The sequence below is a fragment of the Salvelinus fontinalis genome, chromosome 28 (assembly GCF_029448725.1).
Source record: "Salvelinus fontinalis isolate EN_2023a chromosome 28, ASM2944872v1, whole genome shotgun sequence".
Taxonomy (NCBI): domain Eukaryota; kingdom Metazoa; phylum Chordata; class Actinopteri; order Salmoniformes; family Salmonidae; genus Salvelinus; species Salvelinus fontinalis.
The window spans coordinates 42,911,450-42,930,862 of record NC_074692.1 but is presented as its reverse complement, the minus strand read 5'-3'; the positions used below and the strand labels follow the sequence as shown (position 1 = coordinate 42,930,862).

General features: G+C 44.1%; 1 protein-coding gene across 1 annotated transcript in view; it reads right to left on the bottom strand.

The window, feature by feature from the left end:
- Positions 1 to 2,629: 2,629 nt before the first annotated feature.
- Positions 2,630 to 19,413, bottom strand: part of LOC129826754 (zinc finger SWIM domain-containing protein 6-like) — a 76,290-nt gene continuing 59,506 nt past the window's right edge. Inside the window, exons 8-14 of the mRNA XM_055887809.1 lie at positions 18,871 to 19,017; positions 17,411 to 17,671; positions 16,490 to 16,625; positions 9,999 to 10,156; positions 9,633 to 9,796; positions 9,395 to 9,476; positions 2,630 to 7,373 (exon numbers count right to left, since the gene is read on the bottom strand). Of these exons, the coding sequence (XP_055743784.1) occupies positions 6,508 to 7,373; positions 9,395 to 9,476; positions 9,633 to 9,796; positions 9,999 to 10,156; positions 16,490 to 16,625; positions 17,411 to 17,671; positions 18,871 to 19,017 (1,814 nt within the window). The 3' untranslated portion in view covers positions 2,630 to 6,507. The remainder of the gene's footprint in view (positions 7,374 to 9,394; positions 9,477 to 9,632; positions 9,797 to 9,998; positions 10,157 to 16,489; positions 16,626 to 17,410; positions 17,672 to 18,870; positions 19,018 to 19,413) is intronic.

The window sequence follows — 19,413 nt, the reverse complement described above, 5'->3', positions numbered from 1 at the left end:
AAACGTGGGCTAGGAAAGGACGGACAGAGTACCCTGTCTACCACACAACAACGACACTACAACGTTTCCCGTTCACCACCAGAGACACTCTTCAAAAGGACAAAGTACTATCTTGGGCAACACGGCCTTCCATCTACCGCCAACCTATTGAAGCGAAGCTGAGTGTAAATATTTATTGCATTTTCCTTTTCCAAATGGGCGGTAATTTAGAATGCATAGGATACTGTATTTACGATAGCAGAGCTTCTCCCTTTGTTCCTCAGTCTTCCCGCACTTTCACTCAAACCCAACCCCCTTTTCTTTGTGTAACCAGCTGTCATATCTGTTCCGTCCGCTAGGGACGTTTTCCTTGATGACATAATTTGTAATCAAGGTATGATTCATTCTGTGTGATAGTTTGGTATTTAGTAAATAAATAATTAAACCCAATTTTGTATTGCTGATTCAACTTGTTAGCCAGGGTTCGTGAAGAAAACCAAGAATTTGCAACTTTCAGATGAGACTGAAATAAGGTGACGATTAATTGACTGCTATTGATGTAAAATATTACTAGGTCTTTAAGAGTTTATTCGGAAGATAACTGCTCTATAAATATTATTTAGTGGTGCCCCGACTTTCTAGTTAACTATATTTACATGATTAGCTCAATAAGGTAATATTAATTACAGAGAAAGGATTTTAAAGAATAGCATGCCATATCACTTAATACGGCATAGCCAAAGACACGACAGTACCTTATTTACATAAGTATTCAGATCCTTTGCTATGAGACTCTAAATTAAGTTCAGGTGCATCCTGTTTCAATTGATCATCCTTGAGATGTTTCTACAACTTGGTTGGAGTCCACCTGTGGTAAATTCAATTGGTTTTGGAATTGACATGATTTGGAAAGGCACACACCTGTCTATATAAGGTCCCACAGTTGACAGTACATGTCAGAGCAAAAACCAAGGCATGAGGTTGAAGGAATTGTCCGTAGAGCTCTGTGACAGGACGGTGGCGAGGCACAGATCTGGGGAAGGGTACCAAAACATTTCTGCGGCATTGAAGGTCCAAGAACACAGTGGCCTCCATCATTCTTAAATGGAAGAAGTTTGGAACCACTAAGACTCTTCCTAGAGCTGGCCGCCCAGCCAAACTGAGCAATCAAGGGAGAAGGGCCTTGGTCAGGGAGGTGACCAAGAACCCGATGGTCACTCTGACAGAGCTCCAGAGTTCCTCTGTGGAGATGGGAGAACCTTCCAGAAGGACAACCATCTCTGCAGCACTCTACCAATCAGACCTTTATGGTAGTGGCCAGACGGAAGCCACTCCTCAGTAAAAGGCACATGACAGCATGCTTGGAGTTTGCCAAAAAGGTACCTAACAGGACTCTCAAACCATGAGAAACAAAATTCTCTGGTCTGATGAAACCAAGATTGAACTCTTTGGCCTGAATGCCAAGTGTCACATCTGGAGGAAACCAGGCACCGCTCATCACCTCGCCAATACCATCCCAAGCATGGTGGTGGCAACATCATTCATTGGGGATGTTTTTCAGTGGCGGGGACTGGGAGACTAGTCAGGATCAAGGGAAAGAGGAAGGAAGCAAAGTACAGAGAGATCCTTGATGAAAACGTGCTCCAGAGCACTCAGGACCTCAGACTGGGGTCAGACCTCAGACTGACCTCAACAGGACAACGACGCTAAGCACACAGCCTAGACACCGAAGGAGTGGCATCGGCCAAAGTCTCTGAATGTCCTTGAGTGGCCCAGCCAGAGCCCAGACATGAACCGTATCAAACATCTCTGGAGATCTGAAAATAGCTGTGCAGCCATGCTCCCCATCCAACCTAATAGAACTTGAGAGGATCTGCAGAGAATGGGAGAAACTCCCCAAATACAGGTGTGCCAAGCTTGTAGCATCATACCCAAGAAGACTCGAGGATGTAATCGCAACTAAAGGTGCTTCAACAAAGTACTGAGTAAAAGGTCTGAATACTTAAAACTGTTTTTGCTTTGCCATTATTGATGAGGGGAAAATATTACTTAATCCATTTTAGAATAAGGCTGTATCGTACCAATGTGGAAAAAGTGAGGCGGTCTGAATACTTTCCGAATGCACTGGTTACACACACAGCTTGTGCTGCTGTGTTGCTGTACCCACCTCTGTGTGTTTGTGCCTTATTACTGTTCACACACAGACAATTTCAGTGTTTGTGTCAATATTTAATGAGGGACGGGAGTCTGGGGACTCCACGGCTGTCAGGAGTCTGTCTGGAAGTACCACCTGTTCCCAAATCCCCAAACACACACACACACACACTAACTAATAAACCATGTTCTCTCAACAATGTGGGGAATTGGGGATGCTGTGGCAACATTGTCAATGTTACAAACCTGTAAACAGGTGTGTGACATAGACTGGTCTAAATTGATTCACAAACTATGGATGTCATTGAATACTATTGTGATAGAGTTGAAAACTGCAAACAGAACAACTGGATTCAATGAGTGATTCTTAGTGATTTTCCTGATTGAGCTGCACTCGCTGGTCTGTTTCTATGCTGACCATCTTTTCGAGCAACCTTGTGTATCAGAATGAGATGTACTGTAACCACACGAATACAAAACCAAGGAGCCCAAAATGTACCTTAAAAAAAAAAATCACTTTAATTAAAACAAAAAAAAGATTATAAAACAGTGATTTTAGTTACATAAATAAATTGATATTGGTGTATCAAATCTTAATTTCATAAGCATGTATACATGGATCATTGTAATAAATAAAGTGGGAAAACAGAAGATTCCATTTCTTACACAAACAGAAAATAAACAGCTAGAAAGAAACAGAGGAAATCCACTCATTAGAGGACGAGACACACAGGACAAAGTTTTCCAACAAACACACAAGGAAATGCTTCGTTAAAAGCACAGTGTTTACAGAGCCATTCAGTTACTAATTAAGGACACTAAAGCTGGGACCAAGGTGACTTGGCTTTCACTTCTTGGAACGTGTTTGGTTGTTAGAACTCCTGCTTGGTTACTTCAAAACAAGGCAAGAGAGAAGGCTGTTTATTCTTTAAAGAACAAAAGAGAAAGCACTTCAACAAAAACCAGAAAAATAAAGAAACAAGACAAGTTATTAGTACAATAGCAGGACCTCGTACAGGAAGAGAGACACACACTGGTCTGGTCTGTGGCGTGTTCAGATGCAAGCGGACATTTCAGCAGAGCACAACTCTTGTCCTGAAGGGTGACAGCCCTGCTGGTTTTAATAGATCAGTTAGTATCACTGACTGACCTAGCTTTCACACCACTGATTAGCCAGGTATAACTCTAAAGTCTGGGATTACCAGGTAAGGAAGAGAACCAGCAGACCCCGTGGCCTTCGGGGACCAGTTATACACAACTGGATGTTGGTCATTTCTCAACAGCTGATCAATGTTATGATGCCACGTAATAAAAAATCAATGCTCGGGTTATCATATGACATTTCAATGGAATACTGTACATCAGTCAAATACATAAATCTGTTCATTGTGAAAAGTGACCCTTGAGAGAACAAGATAATATTTTCACTGTGCTCCAATACCTTGAATAGATACCAAATCAAACTGTTGATAGCAGTTCAATAATCTGAACCAATGTCTTAGTACTGACACAACCCTTGTGAGCCTACAGTAACCCTCCATTAGCAAGGCCAATTCACTTTCTGATGTGTTCTGTGGTAAAATAAAATTGAAAGAAAAAACACAGAGAAAAAGAGCAAGCTACAGCGGCTTCAAGTATTTCACATTACATAGAATACTCTGTATAAATTAGTTAACATATACTTTTGAATCCTCCATATTTAGACTTACACTATCGTATATATATATATATATATATACACAGTACAATACATGCTTGCTCGAATCATTGTTTCCTGTACTCGTTCCTTCTTCCTGTTAGTTTTAGAGAAATCCCTGAGAACGTCTTTTGACAGTTGCTGAAGGTTATACACAGAATAGGCCTATTAAAACTGTATTATAATGGAATTCGAATTATCCTATGATTCCACATGCACAGAAGTATTGACACTGGCCCATTCTGGAGCTACACTCACCGATTCTACAGATGTGGGATCCTAATTTGATCCTGTTTGCTACAGCAGGAAAATAATCCTGCAGCAACAGGACATTTGAACTATGTATAAAATAAATTGACATTTTTGTAGGGGTTGATATATTTTTCTTAAGGGGAAAATCAAGTCCGAAATTTTGGAAAAGTGGAAATTAAACCACTTTAAACCTCAAAATACAAGTAAAACATTTCCTGTGTTGCAGGTGATCCAATTAAGATCCTACATCTGTACAACTAGAACCCTGGTAACTTTGGCACTGTAATTAGTTACCCAGCCTGTATTCTTGTGAACACAGAAACAGCCAGGTCACCAGGTTAGTTTTGTGAATACAGAAACAGTCAGGTGACCAGGCTAGTCTTGTGAAGGTTAGTCTTGTGAATACATAAACAGTCAGGTAACCCGGCTAGTCTTGTGAAGGTTAGTCTTGTGAATACAGAAACAGTCAGGTAACCCGGCTAGTCTTGTGAAGGTTAGTCTTGTGAATACAGAAACAGTCAGGTGACCGGGCTAGTCTTGTGAAGGTTAGTCTTGTGAATACAGAAACAGTCAGGTGACCGGGCTAGTCTTGTGAAGGTTAGTCTTGTGAACACAGAAACAGCCAGGTCACCAGGTTAGTTTTGTGAATACAGAAACAGTCAGGTGACCGGGCTAGTCTTGTGAAGGTTAGTCTTGTGAATACAGAAACAGTCAGGTAACCCGGCTAGTCTTGTGAAGGTTAGTCTTGTGAATACAGAAACAGTCAGGTAACCCGGCTAGTCTTGTGAAGGTTAGTCTTGTGAATACAGAAACAGTCAGGTGACCGGGCTAGTCTTGTGAAGGTTAGTCTTGTGAATACAGAAACAGTCAGGTAACCCGGCTAGTCTTGTGAAGGTTAGTTTTGTGAATACAGAAACAGTCAGGTGACCGGGCTAGTCTTGTGAAGGTTAGTCTTGTGAATACAGAAACAGTCAGGTGACCGGGCTAGTCTTGTGAAGATTAGTCTTGTGAATACAGAAACAGTCAGGTGACCGGGCTAGTCTTGTGAAGGTTAGTCTTGTGAATACAGAAACAGTCAGGTAACCCGGCTAGTCTTGTGAAGGTTAGTCTTGTGAATACAGAAACAGTCAGGTGACCAGGCTAGTCTCCAGCAACTGTTCATCGTAAGACTTGAACCAGTAACTAACCCACAATTACAGGTTTGTTGGTCCTAAGTACATTGTGCACTGTAAAAAAAAAAATATATCCTGTTGTTTTTACGGTAACTTACTGGCAGCCAGTTAGTTACCTGTAAGTTACTGTAAAAAAAGGTTACCGTAAATTCCAAAGAAACTTTTGTTTAACAGTACATTACTCTAAACTTTACTGTAAACATGATTTGTTTTTACAGTGTGGGATATTTCTGGCATAATACATCAAATGCTGGTACTCTGATAATACTCCATATCCTCATCTTATGGCCCATGTGCCATTACTGTAGTCCTGCATTGTTGTCCTTAATCTAACACAGATAGTTATGATTACTGCATCTGAAACAACACCAGTCTGTTAAGACAATTATTCCAAAACTAGAATCTAACTAATACCTATGACACAGAGAAAACACAAGTGACGAGTCAACAGAAATGCTAATGGTGGTTTTCTCATGGAGCCGAGCTGTGCGCTTCCAATAGTCAGGTCTGTGTGGTTTTAAAGCCATAGTGTCTCTTTGAGGCTGACAATGTGTTTTTACACAAGGGACTTTAAGCCACTTGACATATACTCAGTATAAAACCAAGATATAAAACAGGGGGATGCTAATAATAATAATAAACATTTCTGTTATCTGCTTTTTCCTCTCGCACACACAAAGAAAAACACACAACATTCACAACGTGACATTTCCTCTTCTGAAAATAAAACACACATAGTACTGTACACAGTAATAATGTTTAGAACAATAACAGCAAGAAGGATAATACTGTGTGGCTCTGGAAATAGTTTTTTCCTTCTTCTTTTGCTTTGTCCTCCAACTCTTTACTTGTCCATGTTTAAGTCCAAAGAAGTTCAAAAGGCAGACTCAAGTTAATATAAAAGTACTAGGAGCCGACCCTGGTCAGCCGAACCTCCCCCTCGGGGCCGACCCTGGTCAGCCGAACCTCCCCCTCGGGGCCGAACCTGGTCAGCCGAACCTCCCCCTCGGGGCCGACCCTGGTCAGCCGAACCTCCCCCTCGGGGCCGACCCTGGTCAGCCGAACCTCCCCCTCGGGGCCGACCCTGGTCAGCCGAACCTCCCCCTCGGGGCCGACCCTGGTCAGCCGAACCTCCCCCTCGGGGCCGACCCTGGTCAGCCGAAACCTCCCCCTCGGGGCCGACCCTGGTCAGCCGAACCTCTCCCTAGGGGCCGACCCTGGTCAGCCGAACCTCTCCCTAGGGGCCGACCCTGGTCAGCCGAACCTCTCCCTCACCAGCATCATGAGTTTCTTCTTTCCCTTGTAGATCTGTTTGAGGTTGTCTATGAACTGTGTGAACTGGATGTGTCCATCTTGGGCCATGAGGAACGTCTCCCGGGTCTTCCCCAGGAACTCTATGAACTCGCTGTAGTGGCGTGGGCTGATGTGCGTGAGGCGAGAGTGCGTGGTGTTAATGTAGGCCCCGATGGTGGCGTCCAGCAGCTGCCTGAGAGGAGCTTTGTCCAGTGACATCAGCTTCCCAGAGTTCCTGCGGCTGTGCAGCGCTGACACCAGCCCCGGCGTGGTCAGTGTGCACCGCCGCAAAATATCCGACAGCACCGTGGCGCACTTCACACTCTTCACCACCAGGGGGATGACGGCGGCCAGCTCGTTCTTTCCCAGCGAGTGACTCAGAGCGCAGGCCCACAGCACGTCGTTGATGGCTGGGTGGGTATCCTGGTTGTAGCTGAGGTTTAGATGAGCCATGGCTAGCGTGGCTAGCTTGTACGCCCTCATAGGGTACCCCCTGTGCTCCATGTACCTGGCTATCGTGAACAGCTGTGTGTAGCTCATCCCCGTGGCGGCCGCGTCCAGAACGATCTGGTAGGCCGTCTCGAAGGCGATGTGGTCCTTCTCGCAGAGCGTGAGTGCGGAGAGGGCACAGTTCTGGGGGTCCTTCATGGCACACTGCAGGGCCAGGGTCCGGGCGGAGGAGGCCAGGTTCTCCTGCTGGTGACAGTCCAGGTGCAGCCTCACGATGGTGGTGTTGGACATGACGGTGGTGGCCACGATGCTGGTGGCCTCGGTCGGGGTGAACAGGGTGAACCAACTCTGCATGATGCTGTCCAACGCATACACCCCTGACACACACACACACACACACACACACAAGAAGTCAGAGGATTAGCAGAGTAATTTGAATAACAATATTTATTTTGAAGCCCTCATATTGAACTAAATATATACTTAACTAAATATGAACTAAGTACAGTGAGCTCCAACAGTAGTGAGACAGTGACACACGTGATGTTGTTTTGGCTCTGTACTCCAGCACTTTGGATTTGAAATAATAAAAAGTGGTCCTAAACTAATGTACGGAGTAGTTTTAAGACGGCCATAGCAAGGATCATTTAGCTATTTGATTTTGAAATATAAGACCCCTTAAAGGGTTTATTTGATGAAACATTGAATTTGGCATCACTGCTATTAACAGATTCACAACATGGAACAAGATAGTCCCCCAAAACATCTAAAGGAAGTTTGTTCTGAAGTGACTGTCCTATATCAGAGAGATACAGTATAAGAAAGATCAGGAAACATTTTATATATTTATATATATATATATATATTTTTTTTTTTACATTTAACCCCTTATTTTAGGCACTAAACTAGATCCATATATACTTCCATCATTTTTTAAACTGGTACCGGGGACCTTTAGACGAGTCTTGTGGGCTTGTAGAGCAAAACAACCAACATGTACGTGTTCTTGAGAGACTCACCTTTCCTCAGAGGTATTAGTGTGTAGCTCAAACACTACAGACATAAGTTGGCAGATTGGCTGTACCGACTTCAGACCAGTCCCAAGATGCTTGTGGGGGGGTCGTAGAGCAAAACGGAGAACACCGTCATGTTCGCGAGAGTCTCATCTTTGTTTGTAGGCCAAACCGTTCGGATACTACAGACATTGTCGTGAGAAGACAGATTTTCAGGATGTCTCATGGTCTGACAAACACCGCTCTAGCTCTGCCACCTTTTACCGCAGATGCAGAAGGGGGATATCGGCGGATGCAGTAGATTGAGCCCATGCAAAATAGCAGATATCTCTAGCTTAAAACGGGTGTTCATGGGGATGTTTGTATTATGTTAATTCAATTTCCACGGTACATCCATATCGGGTGTACCGTTTAGAAATTAAAGCACTTTTTGTACATAGTCCCCCCATTTTAGGGGACCAAAACTAAATGGGACAATTTCACTTGGGTATTAAAAAAAGTAAAGTCTCATATTTGGTCCCATATTCATAGCACACAATAATTACTTCAACCTTGTGACTCTACAAATTTGTCAGATGCTTTTGCGGTTTGTTTTGATTGTGTTTCATATCATTTTAGAAATGAATGGTAAATAATGTATTATTGTGTCATTTTGGAGTCACTTTTATTGTAAATAAGAATATAACATGTTTCTGAACACTTCTACATTAATGTGGATGTTACCATGATTACGGATAATCCTGAATTAATTGTGAATAATGATGAGGGAGAAAGTTAGAGGCACAAATATCATACCCCCAAGACATGCCAACCTCTCACCATTACAATAACAGGGGAGGTTAGCATTTTATATCATACCCCCAAGACATGCCAACCTCTCACCATTACAATAACAGGGGAGGTTAGCATTTTATATCATACCCCCAAGACATGCTAACCTCTCACCATTACAATAACAGGGGAGGTTAGCATTTTATATCATACCCCCAAGACATGCCAACCTCTCACCATTACAATAACAGGGGAGGTTAGCATTTTATATCATACCCCCAAGACATGCTAACCTCTCACCATTACCATAACAGGGGAGTTTAGCATTTTATATCATACCCCCAAGACATGCTAACCTCTCACCATTACAATAAAAAGGGAGGTTAGCATTTTATATCATACCCCCAAGACATGCTAACCTCTCACCATTACAATAACAGGGGAGGTTAGCATTTTTGGGGGGGTATGATATTTATGCCTCTAACTTACCGTTCATTCGTTTAGTATTGTATTATTTCAAATCCAAAGTGCTGGCGTAGAGAGCCAAAACAATGATACTTCTGGAGCTCACTGTATGTGGTATATCATAGGAAGGGAAAACGTTGTATACTTACCTACTTCAGTGGCACAGGTAACTAACCACCGTACCATCTCCCTCCTCCTCCAGTTCAACGTAGACAGGGTTATCCTCATCACCTGTGAATGAGAGACAGTTAGGGATAGTAGAGAGGTGTGTGTGTGTGTGTGTGTGTGTGTGTGTGTGTGTGTGTGTGTGTGTGTGTGTGTGTGTGTGTGTGTGTGTGTGTGTGTGTGTGTGTGTGTGTGTGTGTGTGTGTGTGTGTGTGTGTGTACCTGCAGCCCCAGCTCCAGTGAGACTTTGAGCAGTGTGATGTCTGGCAGGCTGTCCATCAGAGTAGCGATCTTGAAGGCATCCTGGCCCAGTTTAAAGATGTGAGATGAGGAATGGATGTTCTTCTGGATGGACTCTAGTACAGTCTCCAGCTTACGACTATCCCCTGGACCAACAGAACAACCACATACAGTACAATGACAAATAAATGTATGTATGTATGTATGGATGGATGGATGGATGGATGGATGGATGTATGTATGTATGTATGTATGTATGTATGTATGTATGTATGTATGTATGTATGTATGTATGTATGTATGTATGTATGTATGTATGTATGTATGTATGTATGTATGTATGTATACCTTTGGCTGCAGTGAGCATGGTGGAGGCCAGTTCACACTGCTGGGACTCTATGTGGGTGAGTGTGAACCAGCGGGGGTAACGGTTAGGGACCACAGACACCATGTGATGGGGTCGCGACAGGTCACCTGACGAGGCTGTAGACTCCAACACAGGCAACCTGAGGAGCACAGAAAAACCACAAGGCTGATTTGGATCACACACACACAAACACAAGCACGTGCACAAAGTATAATCAGAAAGATTTTGTCAGTGTTCTGGAGTACATTAAAGGTGTCGGCATACTGCAATTTACTTCCAACCAAGTCCTTCATTACAGAACTGAAGCAACAGTAGCATAATGACTGTTTTCTTGACTTGAATGACTGGTAATTCAGAACATAGGCCTGCTACACCTGCCGGTGTAGAATAGTGCAGGGCAAAATGTCCAAAATATATCACAATATTTTTCTTATTTTTGATGTCATTTTCTGTTTCTGAATAATAGTCTAAATATGTTATGAGTAGTGCATGACCCTAGGAAGGCAGTAAATTAATTATAAGTTGTTTTAATGTCTTTCTCTATTCTGATGGTTTTATACTCAACCAAACTGACAGTTAAGTAGTCCAATTTGTAGATCTTTTCATTTACTTAGCACTTTATACAAATACCGTTATAGACAGTATTGTAAAGATCCATACCGGTATGTGGATCCATAACAGTGTACATTAAAAGACGCTAGTGTAAACAGGCTTTATAGGTCTTACGCATCTGCAGACAGACAGACATTGAAGTATACAGTATTCTTGTCTTTATGTGTGCTACTGGGGGCAGCTCATCTCAAATTAAAACCTCATCTTCCAGCCCAGTTGCAAAGGTCTCTCTTGCTGCCTTGGAAAGAGATGAGAACCTGGGCAGATCTCAACCAATCACAAAGCTAATGGAGTCCATGGGGAAATGAGCGGATTCACCTTCCAGCCCTCTATGCCTGGACACACATCAAACCCATATGCACCCACCCACCCACCCACCCACCCACCCACACACATAAAAGCAATGTTACAAGGTTATGCTAAATGGCAGTTTGATTTCAGAGAAAAGGGCCAGACATTATTGCTATGTGAGGAATACCTCCAAGTCCGGCTCTAACGTTGATTATTAACTGAAGTGTGTCTGACAAGGTAAAAGCCTGGCCAACAGTCTCACTAGATAAAGGTGAGAGAAAGCAAGACGAGACTTGGTGTGAAATGGAGACGTGCGGATGCCATAGCGACAAGGGGTTTGTTCCAAACACATCTAAAGATCTGCTAAAACACAGGGGGATTCTGGACCATTGCTGGGGTGGAACTAAGCAAAAGGTCTCTCCCTAAAGAAGGAACCCTCGTCAACATTCCTACCTTTGTGTGCCTTACAGAGACCCACTGGTGGGGACTGATTGTGGAGATTTTATAAGCCAAGCTTGGAAAGTACTCAATGTTTGAGTGAAAATCCGAACTGTCTGGGCGATTGCCATCATATTTGCCACCAATGCTCCTTATAGGACACATCACTGCACACTATACTCCTCTGTAAACTGGTCATCTCTGTATACCTGTCGCAAGACCCACTGGTTGATGCTTATTTATAAAACTCTCTTAGGCCTCATTCCCTCCTATCTGAGATACCTACTGCAGCCCTCATCCTCCACATACAACACCTGTTCTGCCAGTCACATTCTGTTAAAGGTCCCCAAAGCACACACATCCCTGGGTCGCTCCTCTTTTCAGTTCGCTGCAGCTAGCGACTGGAACAAGCTGCAACAAACACTCAAACTGGTCAGTTTTATCTCAATCTCTTCATTCTAAGACTCAATCATAGACACTCTTACTGACCGTTGTGGCTGCTTTGTGTGATGTATTGTTGTCTCTACCTTCTTGCCCTTTGCGCTGTTGTCTGTGCCCAATAATGTTTGTACCATGTTTTGTGCTGCTACCATGTTTTGTGTTGCTACCATGCTGTGCTGTCATGTGTTGCTGCCTTGCTATGTTGTTGTCTTAGGTCTCTCTTTGTAGTGTTGAGTTGTCTCTCTTGTTGTGATGTGTGTTTTGTCCTATATTTATTTTGTATTTATTTTGTATTTATTTATTTATTTTAATCCCAGCCCCCGTCCCAGCAGGAGGCCTTTTGCCTTTGGTAAGCCGTCATTGTAAATAAGAATTTGTTCTTAACTGACTTGCCAAGTTAAATAAAGGTTAAATATTGATTTTTTAAAATGTTGTTGTTCAATGCAATGACACAGAAGCGGCATCTATTCCACATAAAAACGAATCCATTGCTAGTGTAAAGTACGTCACACTGCTCACTTCCTCCCATACCTAGAGCAAAGTCCGGACCTCTGCCTTGTTAGCACATGTGACCGCCCTCCTGATGCGTTTTACCAGTCGGCATCCGGCGAAAAGCTAACTATTCACTGGCACAAGTGGGAACACACATACTTTCATGAAGACACTTAGCCTTGACTTGAATCCATTTAACAGTAAGCCATAACACACCATCAGTCCCAAGCGACTGATGAGGGCAGCTGTGGTGTCAGATTGGTCCTGTGGCACTATAGCGCCCTGTCACGGCAGGGTGGGATGCTATGATAGAGAGAGAGAGGGGGAGAGGAACATATATTGTCCCGAAGCCACTCCTGCGTTGTCTTGGCTGTGTGATTAGGGTCGTTGTCCTGTTGGAACGTGAACTTTCACCCCAGTCTGAGGTCCTGAGCGCTCTTGAGCAGGTTTTCATCAAGGATCTCTCTGTACTTTGCCCCGTTGATCTTTCCCTCGATCCTGACTAGTCTCCAAGTCCCTGCCGCTGAAAAATATCCCCACAGCATGATGCTGCCACCACCATGCTTCCCCGTAGGGATGGTGCCTGGTTTCCATCTCTGCAAGCGGGCTGTCATGTGCCTTTTACTGAGGAGTGGCTTCCGTCTGGCCTGATTGGTGGAGTGCTGCAGAGATGGTTGTCATTCTGCAAGGTTCTCCCATCTCCATAGAGGAACTCTGCAGCTCTGTCAGAGTGACCATAGGGTTCTTGGTAACCTCCCTGACCAAGGTCCTTCTCCCCCGATTGCGCAGTATGGCCGGGCGGCCAGCTCTAGGAAGAGTCTTGGTGGTTCCAAACTTCTTCCATTTAAGAATGATGGAGGCCACTGTGTTCTGGCTGACCTTCATTGCTGCAGACATTCTTTGTTACCTTTCTCCATATCTGTGCCGACAATCCTGTCTTGGAGCTCTACAGACAATTCCTTCAAACTCATGTCTTGGTTTTTGCTCTGACATGCACTGTCAACTGTGGGACCTTATATAGACAGGTGTGTGCCTTTCCAAATCATGTCCAATCACTTGAATTTACCACAGGCAGGTGGACTCCAATCAAGTTGTAGAAACATCTCAAGGATGATCAATTGAAACAGGATGCACCTGAACTCAATATCGAGTCTCATAGCAAAGGATCTGAATACTTATGTAAATAAGGTTTCTGTTTTTTACATTTGCAACAATAAAAAAAGAAAACTGTTTTTGCTTTGTCATTATGGGATAGTGTGATGTCATTATGGGGTATTGTGATGTCATTATGGGGTATTGTGATGTCATTATGGGGTATTGTGGTGTCATTATGGGGTATTGTGATGTCATTATGGGGTATTGTGATGTCATTATGGGGTATTGTGATGTCATTATGGGGTATTGTGTGAAGATTGATGAGGAAAAACATGTATTTAATCTATTTTAGAATAAGGCTGTAACGTAACAACATGTGGAGAAAAAGGGAAGGGGTCAGAATACTTTCCGAATGCAAAATAGATAGAGGTGAAAGAGAGCAACTATATATCCAGTTCTTTCATAGTCTGGTCCTGGTTTCTAGTGAACATCAGTGAGACTACTGAACTCTTTACCTCCTGGTTTTCACCCTCAGACAAAGTAAACACTTCACAAACGTCATTTCACTTCCCCAATCTATCCATCACAGGAGCTGCTGGAAGACCTCTACTCAAGACATCTTCCTTATATACAAAAGCTCCCCAAGCCACCGCAGACTGTCCTTTCACATTAGCTGGATACCAATCTTCCTAAATTCATGTGATATTCCAACCCCCCTGCACTAGTGAGGGGTGTGTGTTCAGTACATACACACTACTGCCTTGTGCTGAACACAACTCCTTAGCACTAAGCAGTGGTGTGAATAAGGAGAGGCTGTGTAAGTCTATGATAGTGTTCTAATGGGTTGATAAAAGCCAGTCCTTTTACCTGGCCTCTATATTTAACCAGCAGCCCCTGTCCCGTGGGAGTGGGAAGGTATACGCTGATATCATATTACACCAGTACCACATTGAACAAATTCATTATGTGACAGAAAGACAGACACCCGGGTCCCTGGAGTAGCTAGACGTGGCCACAATATTCTACCTCACCCTTTCCTTCCACAGGGCTGGGTGGGGAGAGAGGCGGGTTGGGAGGGTGGGAGGCAAGGCCTGACTAAGGTACAGTTTGGGCACTACTCAAGACAAAGTTTTTCGGCTTGCATATTTCAGTGCCCAATGATACGTGAAGTAGCTCTCATTCATTGACAATCATTAAGCGTCGCCAGTGTTAGCAGTGTTCACAGAGCATCTCAATGAGAAGCCAATGGCAGAGAGGATTTGGTGTTAGCCATGTAGCTGTCCTGACACTGTAGACCAGGTGTGTGAGAACCTACTCATTACACAGTCATTAAAATCTCATTAAAATCATTAATATTCACTGATCCAGCTCCCCCTTCCAAAACAATATCAAAACAGAGCCACTCCGCACACACAACTAATGATAAAACAGAGCCTCACTGCACACACAACTAATGATGAAACAGAGCCTCACTGCACACACAACTAATGATGAAACAGAGCCTCACTGCACACACAAATTATGATAAAACAGAGCCTCACCGCACACACAACTAATGATAAAACAGCCTCACCACACACACAACTAATGATAAAACAGAGCCTCACTGCACACACAACTAATGATAAAACAGAGCCTCACTGCACACACAACTAATGATGAAACAGAGCCTCACTGCACACACAACTAATGATAAAACAGAGCCTCACTGCACACACAACTAATGATGAAACAGAGCCTCACTGCACACACAACTAATGATGAAACAGAGCCTCACTGCACACACAACTAATGATGAAACAGAGCCTCACTGCACACACAACTAATGATGAAACAGAGCCTCACTGCACACACAACTAATGATGAAACAGAGCCTCACTGCACACACAACTAATGATAAAACAGAGCCTCACCACACACACAACTAATGATAAAACAGAGCCTCACCGCACACACAACTAATGATAAAACAGAGCCTCACTACACACACAACTAATGATGAAACAGAGCCTCACTGCACACACAACTAATGATAAAACAGAGCCTCACCACACACACAACTAATGATAAAACAGAGCCTCACCGCACACACAACTAATGATGAAACAGAGCCTCACCGCACACACAACTAATGATGAAACAGAGCCTCACCGCACACACAACTAATGATGAAACAGAGCCTCACCGCACACACAACTAATGATAAAACAGAGCCTCACTGCACACACAACTAATGATAAAACAGAGCCTCACTGCACACACAACTAATGATAAAACAGAGCCTCACTGCACACACAACTAATGATGAAACAGAGCCTCACTGCACACACAACTAATGATGAAACAGAGCCTCACCGCACACACAACTAATGATGAAACAGAGCCTCACCGCACACACAACTAATGATAAAACAGAGCCTCATTGCACACACAACTAATGATAAAACAGAGCCTCACTGCACACACAACTAATGATAAAACAGAGCCTCACTGCACACACAACTAATGATAAAACAGAGCCTCACTGCACACACAACTAATGATAAAACAGAGCCTCACTGCACACACAACTAATGATAAAACAGAGCCTCACTGCACACACAACTAATGATGAAACAGAGCCTCACTGCACACACAACTAATGATGAAACAGAGCCTCACCACACACACAACTAATGATGAAACAGAGCCTCACCGCACACACAACTAATGATAAAACAGAACCTCACCGCACACACAACTAATGATAAAACAGAGCCTCACTGCACACACAACTAATGATGAAACAGAGCCTCACTGCACACACAACTAATGATAAAACAGAGCCTCACTGCACACACAACTAATGATGAAACAGAGCCTCACTGCACACACAACTAATGATGAAACAGAGCCTCACCGCACACACAACTAATGATGAAACAGAGCCTCACTGCACACACAACTAATGATAAAACAGAGCCTCATTGCACACACAACTAATGATAAAACAGAGCCTCACTGCACACACAACTAATGATAAAACAGAGCCTCACTGCACACACAACTAATGATGAAACAGAGCCTCACTGCACACACAAATTATGATAAAACAGAGCCTCACCGCATGGCTCTGAGTGCAATCTTGTACGCCAGTTCAGCGTCGTGAGGTAGGAGAGAGGTGAAGAAGTAGCGGGTGAAGGTGTGCATGGGAACACTCTCTCTGTGGACAATCTCTCCGTGGCCGCTGTACGGCCCACCTGGAGGTACAAGGAGAGAAGAAGAACATGTTAACACGGGACAGAAGACACGTGGTTCAGACAGGAAGACAGGGTGAAACAGTTTGCTGATGGAACAATCAAAGACAGAATTATCAGTTGCAAAAACAGGAAATGCATTTCATTTAATGTTGGTAGAGTTAAGGAGAATGTGTTAATTGCTAAATTGTAATTACTTCGCCACAACGGCCTATTTATTGCCATACCTCCCTAATCTTACCTCATTTGCACATGCTGTATATAGATTTTTCCCCCTATTGACTGTATGTTTGTTTATTCCATGTGTAACTCTGTGTTGTTGTTTGTGTCGCACTGCTTTATCTTGGCCAGGTCACAATTGCAAATGAGAACTTGTTCTCAACTAGCCTACCTGGTTAAATAAAGGTGAAATATATATATATTTTAAATGTGTTTAAAAAGAATGGAGAATGTGTGCGTACAGTATACTTGTGTGTGTTTTAAGTAGCTAGACAGTGGCTTTCATAGTTTCCTCGTCCTAGTCCAGACGAGAAAGGGTCACGCATCACAAAGCGCTCTCCATGACGTGTTGAATGGGAGGCTAGGCCTCCCTCCCCTCGCCTCCGCTGGGTTATTTTACACTGAACAGGCCGAGGAGAGGAGAGACTAGGAGAGAGGAAAGGAGAGACTAGGAGAGAGAGGAAGGAAAGAGAAAAAGCCCTTTCTGCTTTCACAGCTACAGTAACACACATATCCAACGCAACCCTATGGAAGATTATATTACACTTTAACCAATAGTGTGTCCTCACTCTCTAACAGGAAGACGGCTTGCTTGCGGAAGATCTTGACCAGCGTTTCATCCAGCTCCACTTCCTGCAGCTTGGCTAATAGCTGCTCTTCGTTGCGACACACCTTCTCCTGGGCGTACAGCCCGTCAGGCATCACCCTCTGCTGGCCTAAGCCAATCAGAGCAGTCTCCACGGCAAGCGCCACGTACGATTCCCCCTCGCCTAGCAAGCGCTGCACTGGCAACCGCTGCAGCTCTGCACGACTCACCACGCTGGAACAGTCTGAGAGAGAAGAGAAAGAGAAAAACAAAAGAAAGAGAAGAGTGAGAGGTCAATGTCCTGTAATCAGTTTATCTGTTCTTTGAGGTTTGGAGGATCCCTCCTATTCCAGACCACTGGGGGTCAGGCTGTCCCAAATAGAACTCTATTCCACACCACTGAGGGTCAGGCTGTCCCAAATAGAACCCTATTCCACACCACTGAGGGTCAGGCTGTCCCAAATAGAACCCTATTCCAGACCACTGAGGGTCAGGCTGTCCCAAAAAGAACCCTATTCCACACCACTGAGGGTCAGGCTGTCCCAAAAAGAACCCTATTCCACACCACTGAGGGTCAGGCTGTCCCAAAAAGAACCCTATTCCAGACCACTGGGGGTCAGGCTGTCCCAAATAGAACTCTATTCCACACCACTGAGGGTCAGGCTGTCCCAAATAGAACCCTATTCCACACCACTGAGGGTCAGGCTGTCCCAAATAGAACCCTATTCCAGACCACTGAGGGTCAGGCTGTCCCAAATAGAACCCTATTCCACACCACTGAGGGCCAGGCTGTCCCAAATAGAACCCTATTCCACACCACTGAGGGTCAGGCTGTCCCAAATAGAACCCTATTCCACACCACTGAGGGTCAGGCTGTCCCAAATAGAACCCTATTCCACACCACTGAGGGTCAGGCTGTCCCAAATAGAACCCTATTCCACACCACTGAGGGTCAGGCTGTCCCAAATAGAACCCTATTCCACACCACTGAGGGTCAGGCTGTCCCAAATAGAACCCTATTCCACACCACTGAGGGTCAGGCTGTCCCAAATAGAACCCTATTCCACACCACTGAGGGTCAGGCTGTCCCAAATAGAACCATATTCCACACCACTGAGGGTCAGGCTGTCCCAAATAGAACTCTATTCCACACCACTGAGGGTCAGGCTGTCCCAAATAGAACCCTATTCCATATATAGTGCACTACCGTTGACCACAGTATTTGGGACAGGCCCGAGATCTGCAGATACTTTTTTCCCATATCACTGGGCCAAGCTTAGGGTATGCCTTGACTATGTTTGACTAGGAGAGGAGAGAAGAGACAAGAGGAATGTGAGCGAATGGTGAGGGAGGAAAGAGACCATCTGAGTGAGGGAGATGAGACAAAAAGTTTCAAAGAAAAGTAGACAGAGAGACAGAAGACTATATGAATATGTTTAGTACCTGAAAGGTCAAGGCAGGTGTTGGCCCCCTCCTCTGCCCCCCGTCCCGTCACAGTGAGGGTGCTGAACAGGGTGCCGATGGGATCCAGAGGGTGACCCACCCAGCCCTCCATGTTGGTTATGGAGGTGATACCTTTATGGAGCAGCTCTGTCACGAACAGGACAACACATGTAAACTACCGCTCACAACCCTATTAGGGTTGAAAAGTTGCAGTAACTTCCCAAACTTCCTCCAACCGGGATTTTCCAGAAAATTGTACAACCCTAATCCCTACGGACAACATCAACGATGCTGCAGCAACGTCCCAATTAACAACACTGTGTGCCTCAACTATTTATTGTAAAAAGGTTTTCAGCAGGTACAGTGGGGCAAAAAAGTATTTAGTCAGCCACCAATTGTGCATGTTCTCCCACTTAAAAAGATGAGAGAGGCCTGTAATTTTCATCATATGTACACTTCAACTATGACAGACAAAATGAGAAGAAAAAAAATCTAGAAAATCACATTGTACGATTTTTAATGAATTTATTTGCAAATTATGGT